The 15,516-nt window shown below is 46.5% G+C and overlaps 1 protein-coding gene across 3 annotated transcripts in view; it reads right to left on the minus strand.

Moving 5' to 3' along the window:
* LOC101445075 (anosmin-1) overlaps positions 1-15,516 on the minus strand; it is an 808,672-nt gene that overhangs the window by 132,718 nt on the left and 660,438 nt on the right. For all 3 annotated transcript variants that reach the window (XM_058292228.2, XM_058292227.2, XM_004466288.4), the window contains one exon: positions 13,737-13,784. In XM_058292228.2, the coding sequence (XP_058148211.2) occupies positions 13,737-13,784 (48 nt within the window). The remainder of the gene's footprint in view (positions 1-13,736; positions 13,785-15,516) is intronic.

Raw genomic sequence — 15,516 nt, forward strand, 5'->3', positions numbered from 1 at the left:
CCTCTCCTAAGCAGAGAGGCCAGGATGGAACAATGAACTATTTAGCAGCTACACACTTGCCACTACAAAGTGGTCCAGCAAAATTATTCTGGGGTTCTGATGAAAAGTGTGCAGGGAAAAAAGAAACAGATCTGAGCAGAGAGTGAGGTGGTGACCTGTATCCCCTAAAGCTACGTTCATGTCCTCGTCCGCAGACCCGTGGATGTGGCCCTGCTCGCAAACAAGTCCTTGCCGGTGTGGTTAGGTGAGGTGAGGCCCTGCTGGAGTGAGGGGACTGGTGTCCTCAGAGGGACGGGAGAAGAGGACAGACAGATGCCGGCAGAAGACGGCCATTCGGACCACGGAGGCAGGGGCTGGGCTGACGCATCTGCCAGCCGAGGGATGCCAAGGAGGGCCCCCTACGCCAGGAGCTGCAGGAGGAGGGAAGCGTCTCCTCTGCAGCTGTAGGGGCACGGCCCCTCAGTTTTGGACTCCTGGCCTCCAGAGCGGAGAGACAGCACGATTCTGCTGTTCTAAGGCCCAGCTTGTGGTGCTTTGCTACGGCAGCAGTAGGACGCTGAGAAGGACCCAACTGGGAAGGCCACCAAAGGACACGCTCAAGTCCAGTTTGCTCCTCGAGATCAGGGCCGCCTGGGAGAGCAGCCCCGCTACCTTAGAAAGGCAAAATCTCAGTCCCCAGCCCAGAACGCCTGCATCAGGATTTGGGAGGTGGGTCCGGCAACGCCCTCTCAGCAAGCTCACAGATGGTTCGTAAGCATGCTAGCATGTGAAGAAGCTGGGAGCAAAGGCAGGGAGATAATTCGGGGTTCTGAGGTTAGTACATTCCTGGAAGAACAAGTGCTTGACTTACAGCAGAGACGATGGCAAGATATTTTGAGAGATGAATCCAAAGGCCTTTGCAGACGATCTGATAATGAAGTGAAAGAGAAGGTACATGAAGAGGAGGGTGCGGTTTCAGTTTGGGCGGATGAGTGAATATTCATGTCTTTAACTAAGACTGAGACTCCAGGGAGAGGGACAGCTTTGGGAAGGGATAGTAAGCAGCGTGGCCCTGCCCAAGGAGCTTGTGGGTGATCCCTCAGCACCGGAGCCCAAAGGTCAAGGGTCCACCATGCCACTCACGGCCTCTCAAAAAAGGAGAAGGACGGACCTGAAATTAGGACACAAAACCTTAAAGCGCTACCACAGGGCCTGAAATCAGAAATGCCCAGTAGAGCTGAATCCAGAACTCAAGAGAGGACATCCCCCCAGGCCAGGTGGGCTATAGGTGGAAGACAATCAGGAGAAAGGAGGCAAGCGAAGAATGGACATTTCACCCGCCAAAGGGTCACACTCTACTCTCCCAAGGTCAGAGAACAATGCCATTGTCCCGTTTCCATTACATGATGGCAGTTCTTAACGGTAGGCCCCAGCTCTATACTTCCAACTGTCCTGTGGCTGACATTTGCTCCTGCCAGTGCCTGTCAGGTGCTACCCCACCAGTGGCAGGAGAATGCAGGCAAACCCGCTCACCTGAGTCCTGACCAAGCCACAGCGCCCGCTTAGGACGACAGCCAACCTGGCCACACTGGGGACGCCCGCGGACAAGGGCACGAGCGGAGAGTCCCTGACCTACACTGCTTCTTCCTGCCAAATGTGGCGTCAGGATGGGGCAGAAACGATTTAGAAGTCACAGAGGAAAGCTTCCCTCGAATCCCTCAGAGCTCATTCCAATTTACAAGATACCCTCCAGGGCCAAACGGAAAGGAAATGCCCTAGGGAGATGCATTGCCTTTTCGCTTGGAAATGACAAAGAAAGGCAACAGGGGGACAGATAGGCCAGTGCCTAGCAGAGAAGCGATGATGGGCCGAAGCGCCCCACGCAGCCCACAGCCGTGGCGGCTGGGAACCCGCGCCTGGCCTCGGGGAGACCCGGGCAAGGAGGCCGTGGGGAGCGCGGCGTTTTGTGATGCCGCTTCCTGCGATACTTTCGAGATGGCCACGATTTACAGTTGATTAGCCTGCACAGTTGAGCTGCTTTTTCAAAAGATTCTAGGAAGGGATTATTTCTGGGCCCAAAGAGCCCCCAGAGAAAAGAGGGCTGCGCGCCGCCGTAATGTGAATTCCGCGGCCTCCCTACACTGTGCTCAGTGAAGCAGATAAAGCAAAGTTAAAGCAGCGTTTAGTTCTGCGGAATGCCGGCCTTAATAAGTATCTTTTTGTGGAAGGATTTAGGAGGAGGGGAGGGTTATCCTCAGTGCAGGCATTATTTCCCCATACAAAAAGGGAAAATGTGCATACAGTTGGATGTAAAAAGCCAAAACCCGCCTGCCCCCCGCCCCTCCCCAGGACAAGTTGCTGAACACACAGCCCCAAACACGGAGGCATGAATCTTCACAGCTTAATGGTCCCGAGGCCATTGTGAGGCTGCTCCTGGGAAAGCGGGCTCATTCAGCTGCCGCTGCCCAAGTTCAACCTTGCAGCTGTGAGAACTCGAGCCCACGGCCATCAAAAGCCCCACCTCAGCGGCGGCGGCACCCAGGCGCTGGCCCGAGAAGGGCCTGGCGGCTGGTCTCCCAACAATGCTCGCGGCCGGCCCCTGACAACTGTCCCCCACGGCTGCAGAGCCCTCCGCGGCAGCCACCTCTGCGTGCCAGGCCAGGCCTTCCCCGCCGCGGCTTTCCCAGATCTTCTCGGAAACAGCGTCCCGTGGGTGGGAGTGGACAGGGTCCTGAGCGCCTAAAGGGCACACAGTTTCTAAGGCAAGGCCAGGGGCTACCAGTTTCCTAACCGCCACCAACCTTCCGTAAGAAGGGCACTTTTCCCAACCTGTCTTCCAGGGTGAATATTCACATTTACGTGAACTGGGCTGTCAGTGCAATAAATGAGTGCAGCCGTCCCTGCTCTGTCTCTAGACTGGTGTGTCCCCTGTGGTTAAGAAGTCGAAATCCAGTTCGTCCACCTCTCTCTGTTTATAATTTTTAACACTGATTCGCCTAACCTATGGCAGATAAAGTAGGTCCTACAGAGAAATCAACATAAATATTTACTGCTTACAATAGAGATAGAAAGAGAAAGGAGGAGAAAGGGGAAAAAAGGCACTTTACAAAGCTGACCCCAAGTCTTTTTTTCCACGCAGATGGAAGATGAACTTACCCACGCTGGGAGCTACGCTCTGAAAAGACCAAAGTGAGAGAAGTTCTTTCTCATTGTGGAGGTTTAAAGACCATTCTCTGACCTCGGCTATTTGACTCCAGTTCTGTGAGCAGCAGGCCCAACCCCCTTGGCTCCAAAGGCGCACACAAATAAAAGCTCCTCACCCTTACCTCGCTTCCCGCCAGACGCTGTTTATACTGCACTCCCTGTTGTCATCATTTAAATTTCAGTGGGTTTTTTGGGTTTTTTTTTTTTGTGGCCCTGTTACAGCATTACCTAAACCACAAGAGGCTACTATTGCCGTTTCCCAAGGGGTGGCAGTACTGGAATCATTCCTTCCCGACGGAAACACCCCACTTCATTTTCCTTGTGGATGAATGGTTCAAGAAACTAAGCACCTCATCTGGGGTTGATGTGGGCTATGGGTGGGAGGCTCTTTGTCTCTTCAGAGATAACCTAAACTATCTGTGACTTGTGGGTGTGGGATGATAAAAGGCTGCAATCCCATGGCAAGGACTCCAGTCCCAGGAAACAGTTTAACAGTGCAAGGTCTATAAACTTTAAGTATTCAGGGGAAATGCAAACCAAATATGCTAAAAGCTTACCTAGAATACCTAAGATGTGGAAGATATATATGCTAATTCAAGCCTATTGAGAACTGAAACGAAAAGGACCATTTGGCCTTTCCTCTCTGTATAAAAGGGACTCAAAAATCTTGTTCAGGGCTCGGGATTGAAACAGAAAGCTCCCGAGTCCAGCCTGCCGTCCATAAACCATTTTTCCTTCTCAAAATCATTCCTGAGTCCTGGCCTCTCTATACGCAAATAATTGAACCTCTCTCAAATTCTACAACAGGGTAATTTGCACGACAATGTGGTACTACCCTAGGCAATTATTTTATGGATTTATAGATTTACCTATGGCCTTTCTCACTTTTAAAGTTATTCAAGACAATTTTACAAAGATCCATATGATACACAAGCAGAAAACAAACCTGGATGAGAAAAATGAGATAAAGGGAAATAAAAACTGGGACCGAAAAAATAAGAATCGAATCAGGGATAAAGCTAGTTCCCCAAATACATGCAATTAATTTCAATACACCCATTAAAATAGACTGTTTTATTCATCTTTTCACTTTCTAACAAACAATTCTAACAGAAAGGCACTATTAATTACAAAACCTATAGAATCCATAGGTTAAACATCCACCGGCTTCCTAAGGTTGTGCAATCAGTACTGAGAACGCAATCAGGATGAAGGGCTCCCCAAGTTTCCACCAGGAAAAGATGGCACGCAACAATGGACCAACGTCCTCAACAAGTCTTCAGAGAAGCCTCAGTGACTAGGTTTTTGAGATCATTTCTAGGAACATAACACAATATACAGCAGCGGCATTGGAACAACATGGGATTAAGTAAAAATGGTTCTATAAAGGACTGTCTTGAAAAGGCAAAGATGCATAGTTTAGTCCTGTAATCACAGAATAGACTGGAGTGTATCTGGAAACTATACATCCATCAGGCATATATAAATACTGTTTCTCTCTGAGGACTTTTGGTACCACGAGGATACAGTGAGTTTGATATTTCATTCCAGGAGGATGACAGGTCCATCGTCATTTCACAGCCATCAAAACTGTTGTGAGGGCCGAACTCCCCGGTAATAATTAAAGGTCCTAACAAGGACATTTTCCAAGGTAGACGATGCACAAACACAAATTAGGTTTTCCAAGAGGAATTTCTGTGTATAATTAGGTAAATAACTACCAGATGATTTGAACATCATGCCAAAGATTAACTATGGGATGGAATCAACATAAAGAATGCAGAAAAGTGCATGTTGATCCCTAAACTCGATGGAAGTTTCCACTTCAGGAGAGCGTGTTTTTGACTTTATGGCTCACTGGGGCTGGTAGGCTACAGGTAGTCACATGAAATGCCTACAAACTCTAGCCTACCCCATTCCTGAAATCTCACGCCGTCTCATTCCTAAAACCTAACATCCCCAGTCTCCAATCACCATCGGTACTTCCTGCCCATTGGGATCGACCCCCACCGTCTTCAAACGATCGGTGCTCATCCACGCTCTGAGTGTCTTCTGATGAACACATTACAACTTCAGAACATCTGTGGGATCATAATCACCATGTAATGCATCTTGACTCAGATGTTTTTCTTTTTTTTTTTTTTTTTTTTTTTTTTTAAAGATTTATTTATTTATTTTAATTTCCCCCCCTCCCCTGGTTGTCTGTTCTTGGTGTCTATTTGCTGCATCTTGTTTCTTTGTCCGCTTCTGTTGTCGTCAGCGGCACGGGAAGTGTGGGCGGCGCCATTCCTGGGCAGGCTGCTCTTTCTTTTCACGCTGGGCGGCTTTCCTCACGGGCGCACTCCTTGCACGTGGGGCTCCCCCAACGCGGGGGACACCCTTGCGTGGCACGGCACTCCTTGCGCGCATCAGCACTGCGCATGGCCAGCTGCACACGGGTCAAGGAGGCCCGGGGTTTGAACCGCGGACCTCCCATATGGTAGACGGACGCCCTAACCACTGGGCCAAAGTCCGTTTCCCCAGATGTTTTTCATATGTCCAGAACCTCTTCCCTTCCTAACGCCGGTTTGAAGGAAGGTCTTTTCAATTGTGAACCAAATAAAAGTCTTTGTCTGCATCTTCTTTCAACAGATAGAAAGAGAAATTAGCAGTAAGAGATAAAGTCCAGGATAAAGGCTTACAAGGAGGCGCCTTTTCCCCTCCTGATTTCCTTCCTTTGCCGTTTAGAGCAGGTGGAATTGTCTTTCACCACCCCCGCCCCCACCTCCCGTAAGATGGGGCTGGAAAATCAGAAACACATTGGAAGCTATTAACATGTCACAAATTGGATTCCAATCTAAATAAAAACCTATTCTTTTCCTTAAATACTGATTGTGCTACAAGCTTAGCAGGAAGTTGCATGTGTTCTTTTGGAGAGACTAGTTTCTAGGCTAAAAGACCTGGAATGTTCCAGCTTCCAGGCTAACGATCACCCAAATGCACACTAACATGTTTGATAAAAGTTCCCAGCACGAGGGCAGAACACTTACCATAAGAATGACAGCCCGGGAGGGAAGCAAATCTCGGACACCAGCTTAGGCTGCCTTCAAAGCTGGAGGCTCAAACGACCACTGCAGGGGGCTCTGACAGATGGAAAGGGGCAGCAAGTCTCGGATTGTTTAAATCATTAACTCATCTATCCACCTGCACTAGCGCTACCAGGGACGGGATGGAAGCCTTCGGCAGTTTTTCAAATCTCAGCACCGCGTCCGTACCTTTTAAAAAACAGTGTTTTGAAACCAGATTTTTTATTTAGCAACTCCATTTGTAAGGATTTTTTCTCTTTTTGCCTGTTATACATTTTCACTTCTTTTTTTCCATTTTTGCCTTAAAGCAGAGATGATACATTTTAATGTTACTGTATAGCAATATTGGACTCTTTATAAATATCCCTGCATATGGAACCTTCACTGGGGCCTGCTGCTCATTTGATTTTCATTTGCATGTAAACTGCAAAATACAAGAGGTCTTCTTTAAGAGAGACTAACTCTGGGAAGTATGGAGGACCCAGGCTGACAGGTTGTCCTGGGGTGCTGAAGTCATGCCCTTAACTGGCAGGACAACGTAAGATCCTTGGGCAAACTGGCCTTCGACAAGTTATTCTGATCATGCTAATATTGTACATACAGGTTGCTTTCTCAAGAGGACACTAGATGGACCTTCACTGTAACAACATACCTTCCACACAACTTTTAGTTCTATCACTGGTTTGAGGAAATAGGATATCTCTCTCTTTTCTCCATAGCATCACATACTTTTCTCCTAAGAAATAATGACATGATGGTTACTCATATGATGACACTGGTATCCAAAATAAAGGGAAATTTATTTGAGAAGATTTCTATAAGAAGCCAGATTCTCCAGTGGCACAAACCTGCACTTCTTTCAGCAGTCACCGTTGCCTATCAAAGGGCTGGTAACTCCCTAAAGAGATGAAGAGGTTGGAGAAGAGAAATTCAATGCAGATCAACTTTATCCCTGAAGTTGAGTATAATAGTCAGGGAAGGGAAGCGGATTTGGCTCACCTGATAGAGCATCTGCCTACCACATGGGAGGTCCAAGGTTCAAACCCAGGGCGTCCTGACCCATGTGGTGAGCTGGCCCACGTGCAGTGCTGATGCACGCCAGGAGTGCCCTGCCATACAGGGCATCCCCACGTAGGGGAGGCCCATGCACAAGGAGTGCACACCGCAAGGAGAGCTGCCCCATGTGACAAAAGCACAGTCTGCTAGGAGTGGCGCCGCACACATGGAGAGCTGACCGGCAAGATGACACAACAAAAAGAGACATAGATTGCCAGTGTCACCGACAAGAATGCAAGAGGACACAGAAGAACACACAGCGAATGGTCACAGAGCTCAGACAATGGCGGGGGGGGGGGGAGAAGGGGAAAGAATAAATAAAAATAAATCTTAAAAAAAAATTAGGGAAAATTGTATGACTATGACTGGACATCACAATAGATCTAAAGCATACAAAACAACTGAAATTTTGATCCATTGTTTATTAGAAATGCAAAGAAATCAAGGAAATCCAACTTTGGTTCTTGGGTATTTGGACATAGCACATTTCTACAGGTGCCTGCATTTCCGTTTACCTCCTTAAAATACGTTTTCTTGGGCTCTAGGGATTTACGCTCATTACCACATAAATCACTGAAAGCATCCAACACCAAACAAAAAACCTTCCACAGTCACACTGGGCTTTGTTTCAAAAGTTTGACCCTTATCCAATAAATTTCACAGATGTCAAGTGAAGTCATCCAGATGCTCAGACTACCAAAACCAATCTTCCTCACCTCTAACTTGGGCTCTCAGGAAGCCCTGAAAATTCCTCAGACTTGGGAGGTGTAGCTCGCAGAAGAACCCAACGCCTACTCAGATCCAAGAAGGAGGCAGAGGCAGAGGCAGGCAGAGGCAGGCAGAGGCAGGGACGTCGGGCCTAAATTACTGCTTTTGAGCGCACGCACTGAAAACCAGAGGCAAGTGAGTGAGTTACAGCTCCCAAAGGGGGGAGGGCCAGCAGGCTTGCTCCCAGCAGACAGGCAGCGTGTCACCAAGGGTGTCATTCCTAGACGGCAGGTTTGAAAGTAAACTCTGAGACTAAGGCTGAACCAGCACTACTTTTAAGTAAAGACATGGCTCTTGGGCAAATGTAAAGTGAACACGTGGCCAATGATTTTATTGAACACAATATATACTGAGGGACCCAAATAAAAAATAACATGTTTATTTTAATTTACATGGGCGTGTATATGCATATACGCAAATAAAGAATGCTGGAATACAATTACAAATAGATGCAAAAGTGGTCTGCTCCCGCGGCAGGCAGCGGGGCAACCCTCAATGGCATTCCACTGCACATAATTCATTTGCATTTGCATGGACAAGAATCCTCTGCATTATTGTCGGCTTCCTACCACTTACAGAGTAGGAAAACAGCTCAGACAAGGAACGCTGCGCCAACCAGGAAGGGCACAAAGAGAGGACACCAGTCCGCCTTGCTTTTGCCCATTCTAAAGTCTTTCACAATTTTCCTGACCCTAGTAATCACATTTTCACATTGAGTTTTCTAGAACTCAATGGGATTTATTTACGTTTCCGTACAATTGTTTACCATTCCTTCATTCAACAAAGGTTTACAGACAGCGAATAGTGTCAGAAACTGTCCATTTTGTTCATGTTTGAGTACATCAACATGCCTTTGTACTAACAGATGGATGCGGCTTTATTGTTTTGGTTTGGTTTTGCATACGTAAATTCAACAGCATAGAAGAGCCAAACGGGGCTCACCCCTGTTTTTGGACAGCCTGTGAGCTAAGAATGTTTGTCTTTTTTTTTTTTTTTTAATTTTTAAATGGTTGGAAAAAAATAAAACTTCGTGACTTGAAACTGAATGAAATTCAAATTTCAGTGTCCGTAAATAAAGTTTAACTGGAACACAGCCATGCCCACCCCCTTCACGTATTCTCTGTGGTTGCTTTCCTGCAACAGCCAAGTGGAGTAGCTGAGACAGTGACAATGAGTTTGCAGAGTCAAAAACAGTTCCTATCTGGCCCTTTCCAGAAGTCACTTGCTGACCCCCGGCACAGAGCGCAGTAGTTAATGGAATGTGACTTTGAAAACGAAGCCCCTGAGACAACGCATATTCTTCACCTGGTAAGATGGCTCAGTAGTGTACCTTGCCTCCTGCCCTGTGACTAAATACCAGCGTATTCCTCATCAAAACCATCCTCTGTGCCCTTCCTCTGTGCAGTCGAGGAATCAGAGGCCCAAAGCAGTGAGCTGGTCTTTAGCGAAATTACATGGAACGGACCATGGCGAGCCTAAGAAGAGCGCCGTGCTCTGAGGGGGGAGGCTGTCTTTGACGTCACAGCTCACTGCTTTGGGCCTCTGATTCCTTGACTGCACAGAGGAAGGGCTACGCCGGAGTGGAAGATCGAGTCACCCTCGAGACCTAGCCCCCGGCCTGGGGGTGAGAACTCATTTCTAAACTGCACCGTGGAAGATACGAGGCCCAGCGGGATCAGGGTGGGCCTGCCTCCAACCTGGCGGCAGCGCTGACAAGCCAAGGAAATGCAGACGCGGTCAGGAGCAGCCAGGGACGGAGAGCGCGCCTGCCCCGGGCCGGAGGCAGAGACGCAAGCCCAGGCCAGCCGGGGCCGCGGGACAAGGCCGTGTGCGTAGAACAGAAAACGTACAACCACATTTAAACAAGGCAGGAGAGTCTTTCTTTCCCCTGGGCCAATAATTTGAGAATTTCAGGGCTGAAGTGAGGGGTTCCACCGTGCCAAAGACCAGTTCTTTTCATCTTTCTGTTGGGTTAGCCTCAGCCTGGTCTCCAGCCTTATGGTCCATGATGGCTGCTGGAGCCCCGACCACAGGTCTGCACTCTAAGTAGCAGAGAAGAGGAAGGTGGGAAGAGGAAAAAGGGTGCTTTATCCAGCTAAGTCGGTTCCCTTTAAGGAGGCATCTACAGAGTCCTACGCACTAATTCTGCTCACAGCTAGTAGGCTGGAAATTGGTTAGGTGGCTTTGCTTAGCTACAAGGGAGCTTGGGAAAACGTACATGTCTACGTCTAGGTGACAGTATGCTCAGCTGAGAAGAGGGGCTTTGGGTTAGCAGAGGAGAGAAGGGATGGGATTAGGAGGCACAGGGCAATCTACCTCACCTTCGTTAGAGAGTGCAGGATGAGAATTAGCATTCACCTGCACAAGCCCCTGGAAAAGTGTCTGGCAGGGATCACGTGCTCAATAAACTATATGCTTGTTGTCTCCCGCATAACCAAGTAAAAGCGCGCAGAACACGTGTCTGTTCGTAATTTCTCTGTAACTTCCCAAATGCCTAGACCAGGGTTTCTCACTTCAGTGCTATTAATCCTTCGGGCTGGGTAACTCTTGGTGGTGGGGGCGGTCCTGTGCATTGTAGGATGTTAGCTGCACCCCTGGCACCCCACCCACTAGAAGACAGCAGCACCCTGTCCCCACACAGTTGCAACAATGAAAAATGTATCCAGACATTGCCCAAAGACTGCTGCTAGTGGGCGGAACGGGCCCCCATTTGGGGCCCACGGGCCCAGACCCATGCTGGACAAAGCGCCATGTCTATGCCATGCGGGACTGAAGGGCACAGCAGTTACAGCTCCCAGGGCTGGGTTCATTCTGGGAAACCCAGCACAGGAAGACGGAGGTTTGCCCAACAGTACCCAGCAACCATGCTGCACGACACAGATGCAAGGTGCACTTAAATTTTACTTTAAGTTTCTTGAAGGTAATGCAGTCATGATACAAGTCTGGGGAGAAGAAAAATGTTCCAGCCTCATTCCTTCATTCATCAAAACTACGTGCTGAGCAATTACCGCGTGCCAAGCACCGTTCCATGCTCTGGGGCCACCAGAGTGAACGAAGATGACCAGGCCTGTGCCAAGAAGGAGACCGGCTCTAAGCAGAGAGAGGACTAACTCCACGACGACCGGCTGGGGGGTGGTACGGCCAGTGAAGCACAGTTCACGAGAGAGGGTGCCGGGGAAGGCGTGGCCGAGAAGGTGGCGAGGTGCCGAGGCCTGAGGGGGCAGGGAGTCGGCTGGGCACCTCTCTGGGGGCACAAGGCCAGGCAGAGGGAGAAGCAGCCGGAGGAGGGCAGAAGGAGCTAGAGTTGGAGAGCCGGTCTGTACAAAAGCGTAAGGCCACTGAAACTAAGGGTGAGCCTTTGGGTTAGAATTGGGGCGAGACAGACACTGGCCACCCATTCTGAGGTAGACAGTGGCATGATGTGACGTATGTTTAGGTAGCCTCTCTAACGTTCACAGGGAGATTCGATTGTTGGGGCAAGAGCAGGAGCGGGGAGAGCCATTGGGATGCTCTCGGATCAGTGCAGGCCGGGGACGGGGGCGGCCTGGGGCGGGGGAAGAGGGCCGTTTAGAAAGGGAGAAGCTGGCGCACTCTGGAGGGAGCCTGAAGGCGGGCTGGCGGGCTTTGCAGATGGCGTCCAGAAATAACTGGACAGCGCTACTGCCGAAAACAGTATGTAAATGTTATGCTTTAAAGTATGCAATCAGAAAACCGAATCAGCAACATCCCTCTGGGCTTTTTTTTTTGTTTTGTCTTTTTTTTTTTTAACTCTTCTGTCTCAAAAATTATTGACAATGGTTTTTAAAGATGTCAATCACTATGCACTCAACCTAGGGGCCAGGGATCCAAACTTTAGTACCTACTCAGCTGATTTACCAAGTGACCCATTCCATCATCAGTAGCATAGAAGTTATTCTCGCATACTGTCAACCTCGTTAACCGAAGGAGGAAGAGAAAGCCTACTGAGTGCTGCGTGAATCTCAAAGAAATGCAAACTGTAGTGAACTGCAAATTCATCCAGTTGTGATCATACCCAAAGGAGAAAAACTTTGATGAATATGTAGGATTCACACCGAAGGATCCAGACGAAAGATAACTCTTAAAATTATGTCACCCTAATAATATATTCCAAAATTCCCGTTTGAGTTAGCTGTGGCTTATCAGTTTGTTCTTACTTTCAGGCAAGAGGAACTGATTTCTTTTCTTGTGAAATTCACAGCTTCTCAAGCCAGCCTTGGCCATTCAATTACAAAACATGGTTTTACAATCCACAATCCTTTGAGGTGCAATTTTTAAAAATTAGGATGTTAAAAAACAGTTCAAATGAACCTCGTCTAGTCAAAAATTTTTTAATGCTATAAAAGAATTATCATCCATGCAACAAAGTATCATCCATGTCATCTGCACCTAAAACAAAACTGGACCCAAACCACTATTTACAAAATTCAGTCTGCCTCATCGCAGTGTTTTTTTCTATAGATCTTTGCCTGAAATGATGACATAAACAAATTACTCACAATTCCAGTTGAAGAACAATTAACATAACAAATACCAGTAAATGTCTTTTCAGAGCAAATGCTTACGGTATTATGTACAGAGATCAGAATAAAAGGCCTATAAACTAGATGCTTCTTTTCTGCCCAGGACCCAGAGCCAGAGGTGAGCAAAGTGAACACTGTCAAATTTATTTCACATCTGTAGAAGAACTCTGTTCACCTTTACTAAGATTCATGGGTATTAAATGACATGATGCTTACATGCTTGTAGGAATACATCATTCTAATGGTTTTCTTTTGAGGCATATTATGCTCCAATCACTTTGAGGTAACGTGTTCGAGAGATCTCTCAAAATAAGGTTGTTGGTGTTTTTTTTTTAATGTGCTATTTCAATATTATTATGTAATCCTCAGATGAAATGTTGGTTATAAGATGAAGGCCTTATACTAGCATCTATGAAATAAACCTTATTAAACACCAGCATAATCCTAACAGGTATTCCATTTTGGGCAAGCCTAATAAACTTTATTCATATATGTAATCTGCTTATAAAACAACCTACTTCCAGATTGGAGCTAAAGTACCATCATATATAAAATAAAGAGAGTGATGTGTGGGGGTCCACGGTAAAAAATTAAACATATAAATGAATAAAATGACAAAGTTTAGAGTATGTGTGTACAGCAAGGAATACTCAAATACTGAATGCAAACTGCTTAATGAAAGAATCCCGTTATTTAACCGGCAAGTGCTAAAAGCAAGACAACCCTACATGCAAAATAAATCAGGTGTTAAGTGGATTGCATTAAATCTTCTGGTCTAGCTAGAAGACAATTTTTCCTTCAAAACAAAATGATTAAGAGTACAGAATAAAAATTAAAAATAAGGTAATGTGTAGAAATACTGATACATACATGACTGTGGCAGGAGGCTACAGGACTCTATATATAGGTGGTAAAATGGCATACATATGCATACACCCTGTACCAAAGTTACCTTGCTTTCAATACTGTTCTATGATGACGTAGATATAACCATTTGGAAACTGGGTGGTGGGTACAGGAGGCTTCTCTGAATTTTTTTGTTTCTTCACAACCTCCTGTGAATCTATAATTATTTCAAAATAAAATGTTTTTAAAAATAGTGATACATATGTAGGAACCATACCTTAGAACATTGCTTGTGATTCTGGCACCAAACCAGGGAACCATTGTTCTGCAAAAAGAAAAGAAACATTGACGCATTAAATATTTTTCTAATTGAATATATACATACATATATGTATGTATAAGTGTATGTATATATGCATATTCATGTATATACATATATATGTGTGACTACAGCATTTAAATATGTGCATTAACAGAAGGTGAGGGAAGCGGACTTGGCCCAGTCTACCACATGGGAATCCGTCTACCACATGGGAAGTCCGCGGTTCAAACCCCGGGCCTCCTTGACCTGTGCGGAGCTGGCCCACGCGCAGTGCTGATGCACCCCGTAAGGAGAGCCGCCCAGTACGAAAGAAACTTCAGCCTGCCCAGGAATGGCGCTGCACACACGGAGAGCTGACACAACAAGATGACACAACCAAAAGAAATACAGATTCCCATGCCGCTGACAGCAACAGAAGCGGACAAAGAAGGACACGCAGCAAATAGACACAGAGAACAGACAACTGGGGCGGGGTGGGGAAGGGGAGAAAAATAAATAAATCTTAAAAAAAAAAAAAAAAACAGAAGGTGAATCTTGCCATCTTGATAGGTTTCTCTTTTTAAAATAGAAAAGTTGATTATAACAAATGCTCTTTTGCCATTAACCTTATGCTATAAACAAAGACATAAAGCAATAAAGATTCCAAGTTGACTATGCCTATTCTCATGGTGTACTAAGCCACACAACAGCAAACAGCAGGAAAACGCATGCTAGAAGTTTCTTCCTCAGCAAGCAGTTTGGGTAACGTGACCAGTTGCGCATACTGGTGTTCTTTGACTTCGACCAACACACAGTGATAAGAGGTTGAGCTTGGGACCCCAAGTGAAAAGCCTGCTCTTCCCTCTTCCTGGATGGGTTGCCATGGACAAGTTACTTGATCTCCCTGTGCTTCTGCTTACCCCCTCCCTAACAAGGACCTGACAGCACCCACTGAGTGAACTCACTGGGAGGAGAAAATGGAATAAGATGCGTAACATCTGCTCAATGCGTGACACATACAAGGACTGGGATTTCTTAGCCTGGACCTCAGGATTTCTTCTAGGGAACCTCTGATTCCACGTGACCAGTATTGTGGTCATGCTTTTCCTTTGGTTGTGATCTTTTAGTTCAGATAGTGAGAGGACAGGGTATTTGGTAGAGCTAGAAGAAACCCATCACTCAATATATCAGATGCTTTGGCCACAAGTTCTCTGAAGTCCAAGGTTGGAGGTATAACAAAATAACTTGTTTCCTATGTTTGAACCTCTAAACATTTGATTTTAAAAGCACCAACATGGGTAGAGTAGTAATACAGTTTTTCTTTCAGTTTGGAAAAAGAAAACTGAATCGACATCTCTTTTAAAATCTTTTTATAACTAGATTATTGAGACACACTTCATATAACATAAAATTCAACTTTGTAAAGTGTGCAATTCAATGTTTTTCAGTATATTCACAAGAGTGTGCAATCACCACTATCTAATTCTAGAACATTTCTATCACCACCCCAAAAAGAAACCCCATGTCCATTAACAGTCACTGCCCATCACCCCTGCCTCCGGCCCCAGCAACCAGTCATCCGCTTTCTGTGCTTAGGGACTTGCAGCTCTGGCTCTCTCATGGAAATGGAATCACACAGTGTGTGGTCCTGTGTGTCTGCTTTCACTGAGGATCCATATTGTCCCACAGAGCATTAACTTTATTATCAAATTCCATTGTATGGGCAGATCACAATTCAATCCATTCCCAATAAGCC

This window comes from Dasypus novemcinctus, chromosome Y (assembly GCF_030445035.2).
Source record: "Dasypus novemcinctus isolate mDasNov1 chromosome Y, mDasNov1.1.hap2, whole genome shotgun sequence".
NCBI classification, from domain to species: Eukaryota; Metazoa; Chordata; class Mammalia; order Cingulata; family Dasypodidae; genus Dasypus; species Dasypus novemcinctus.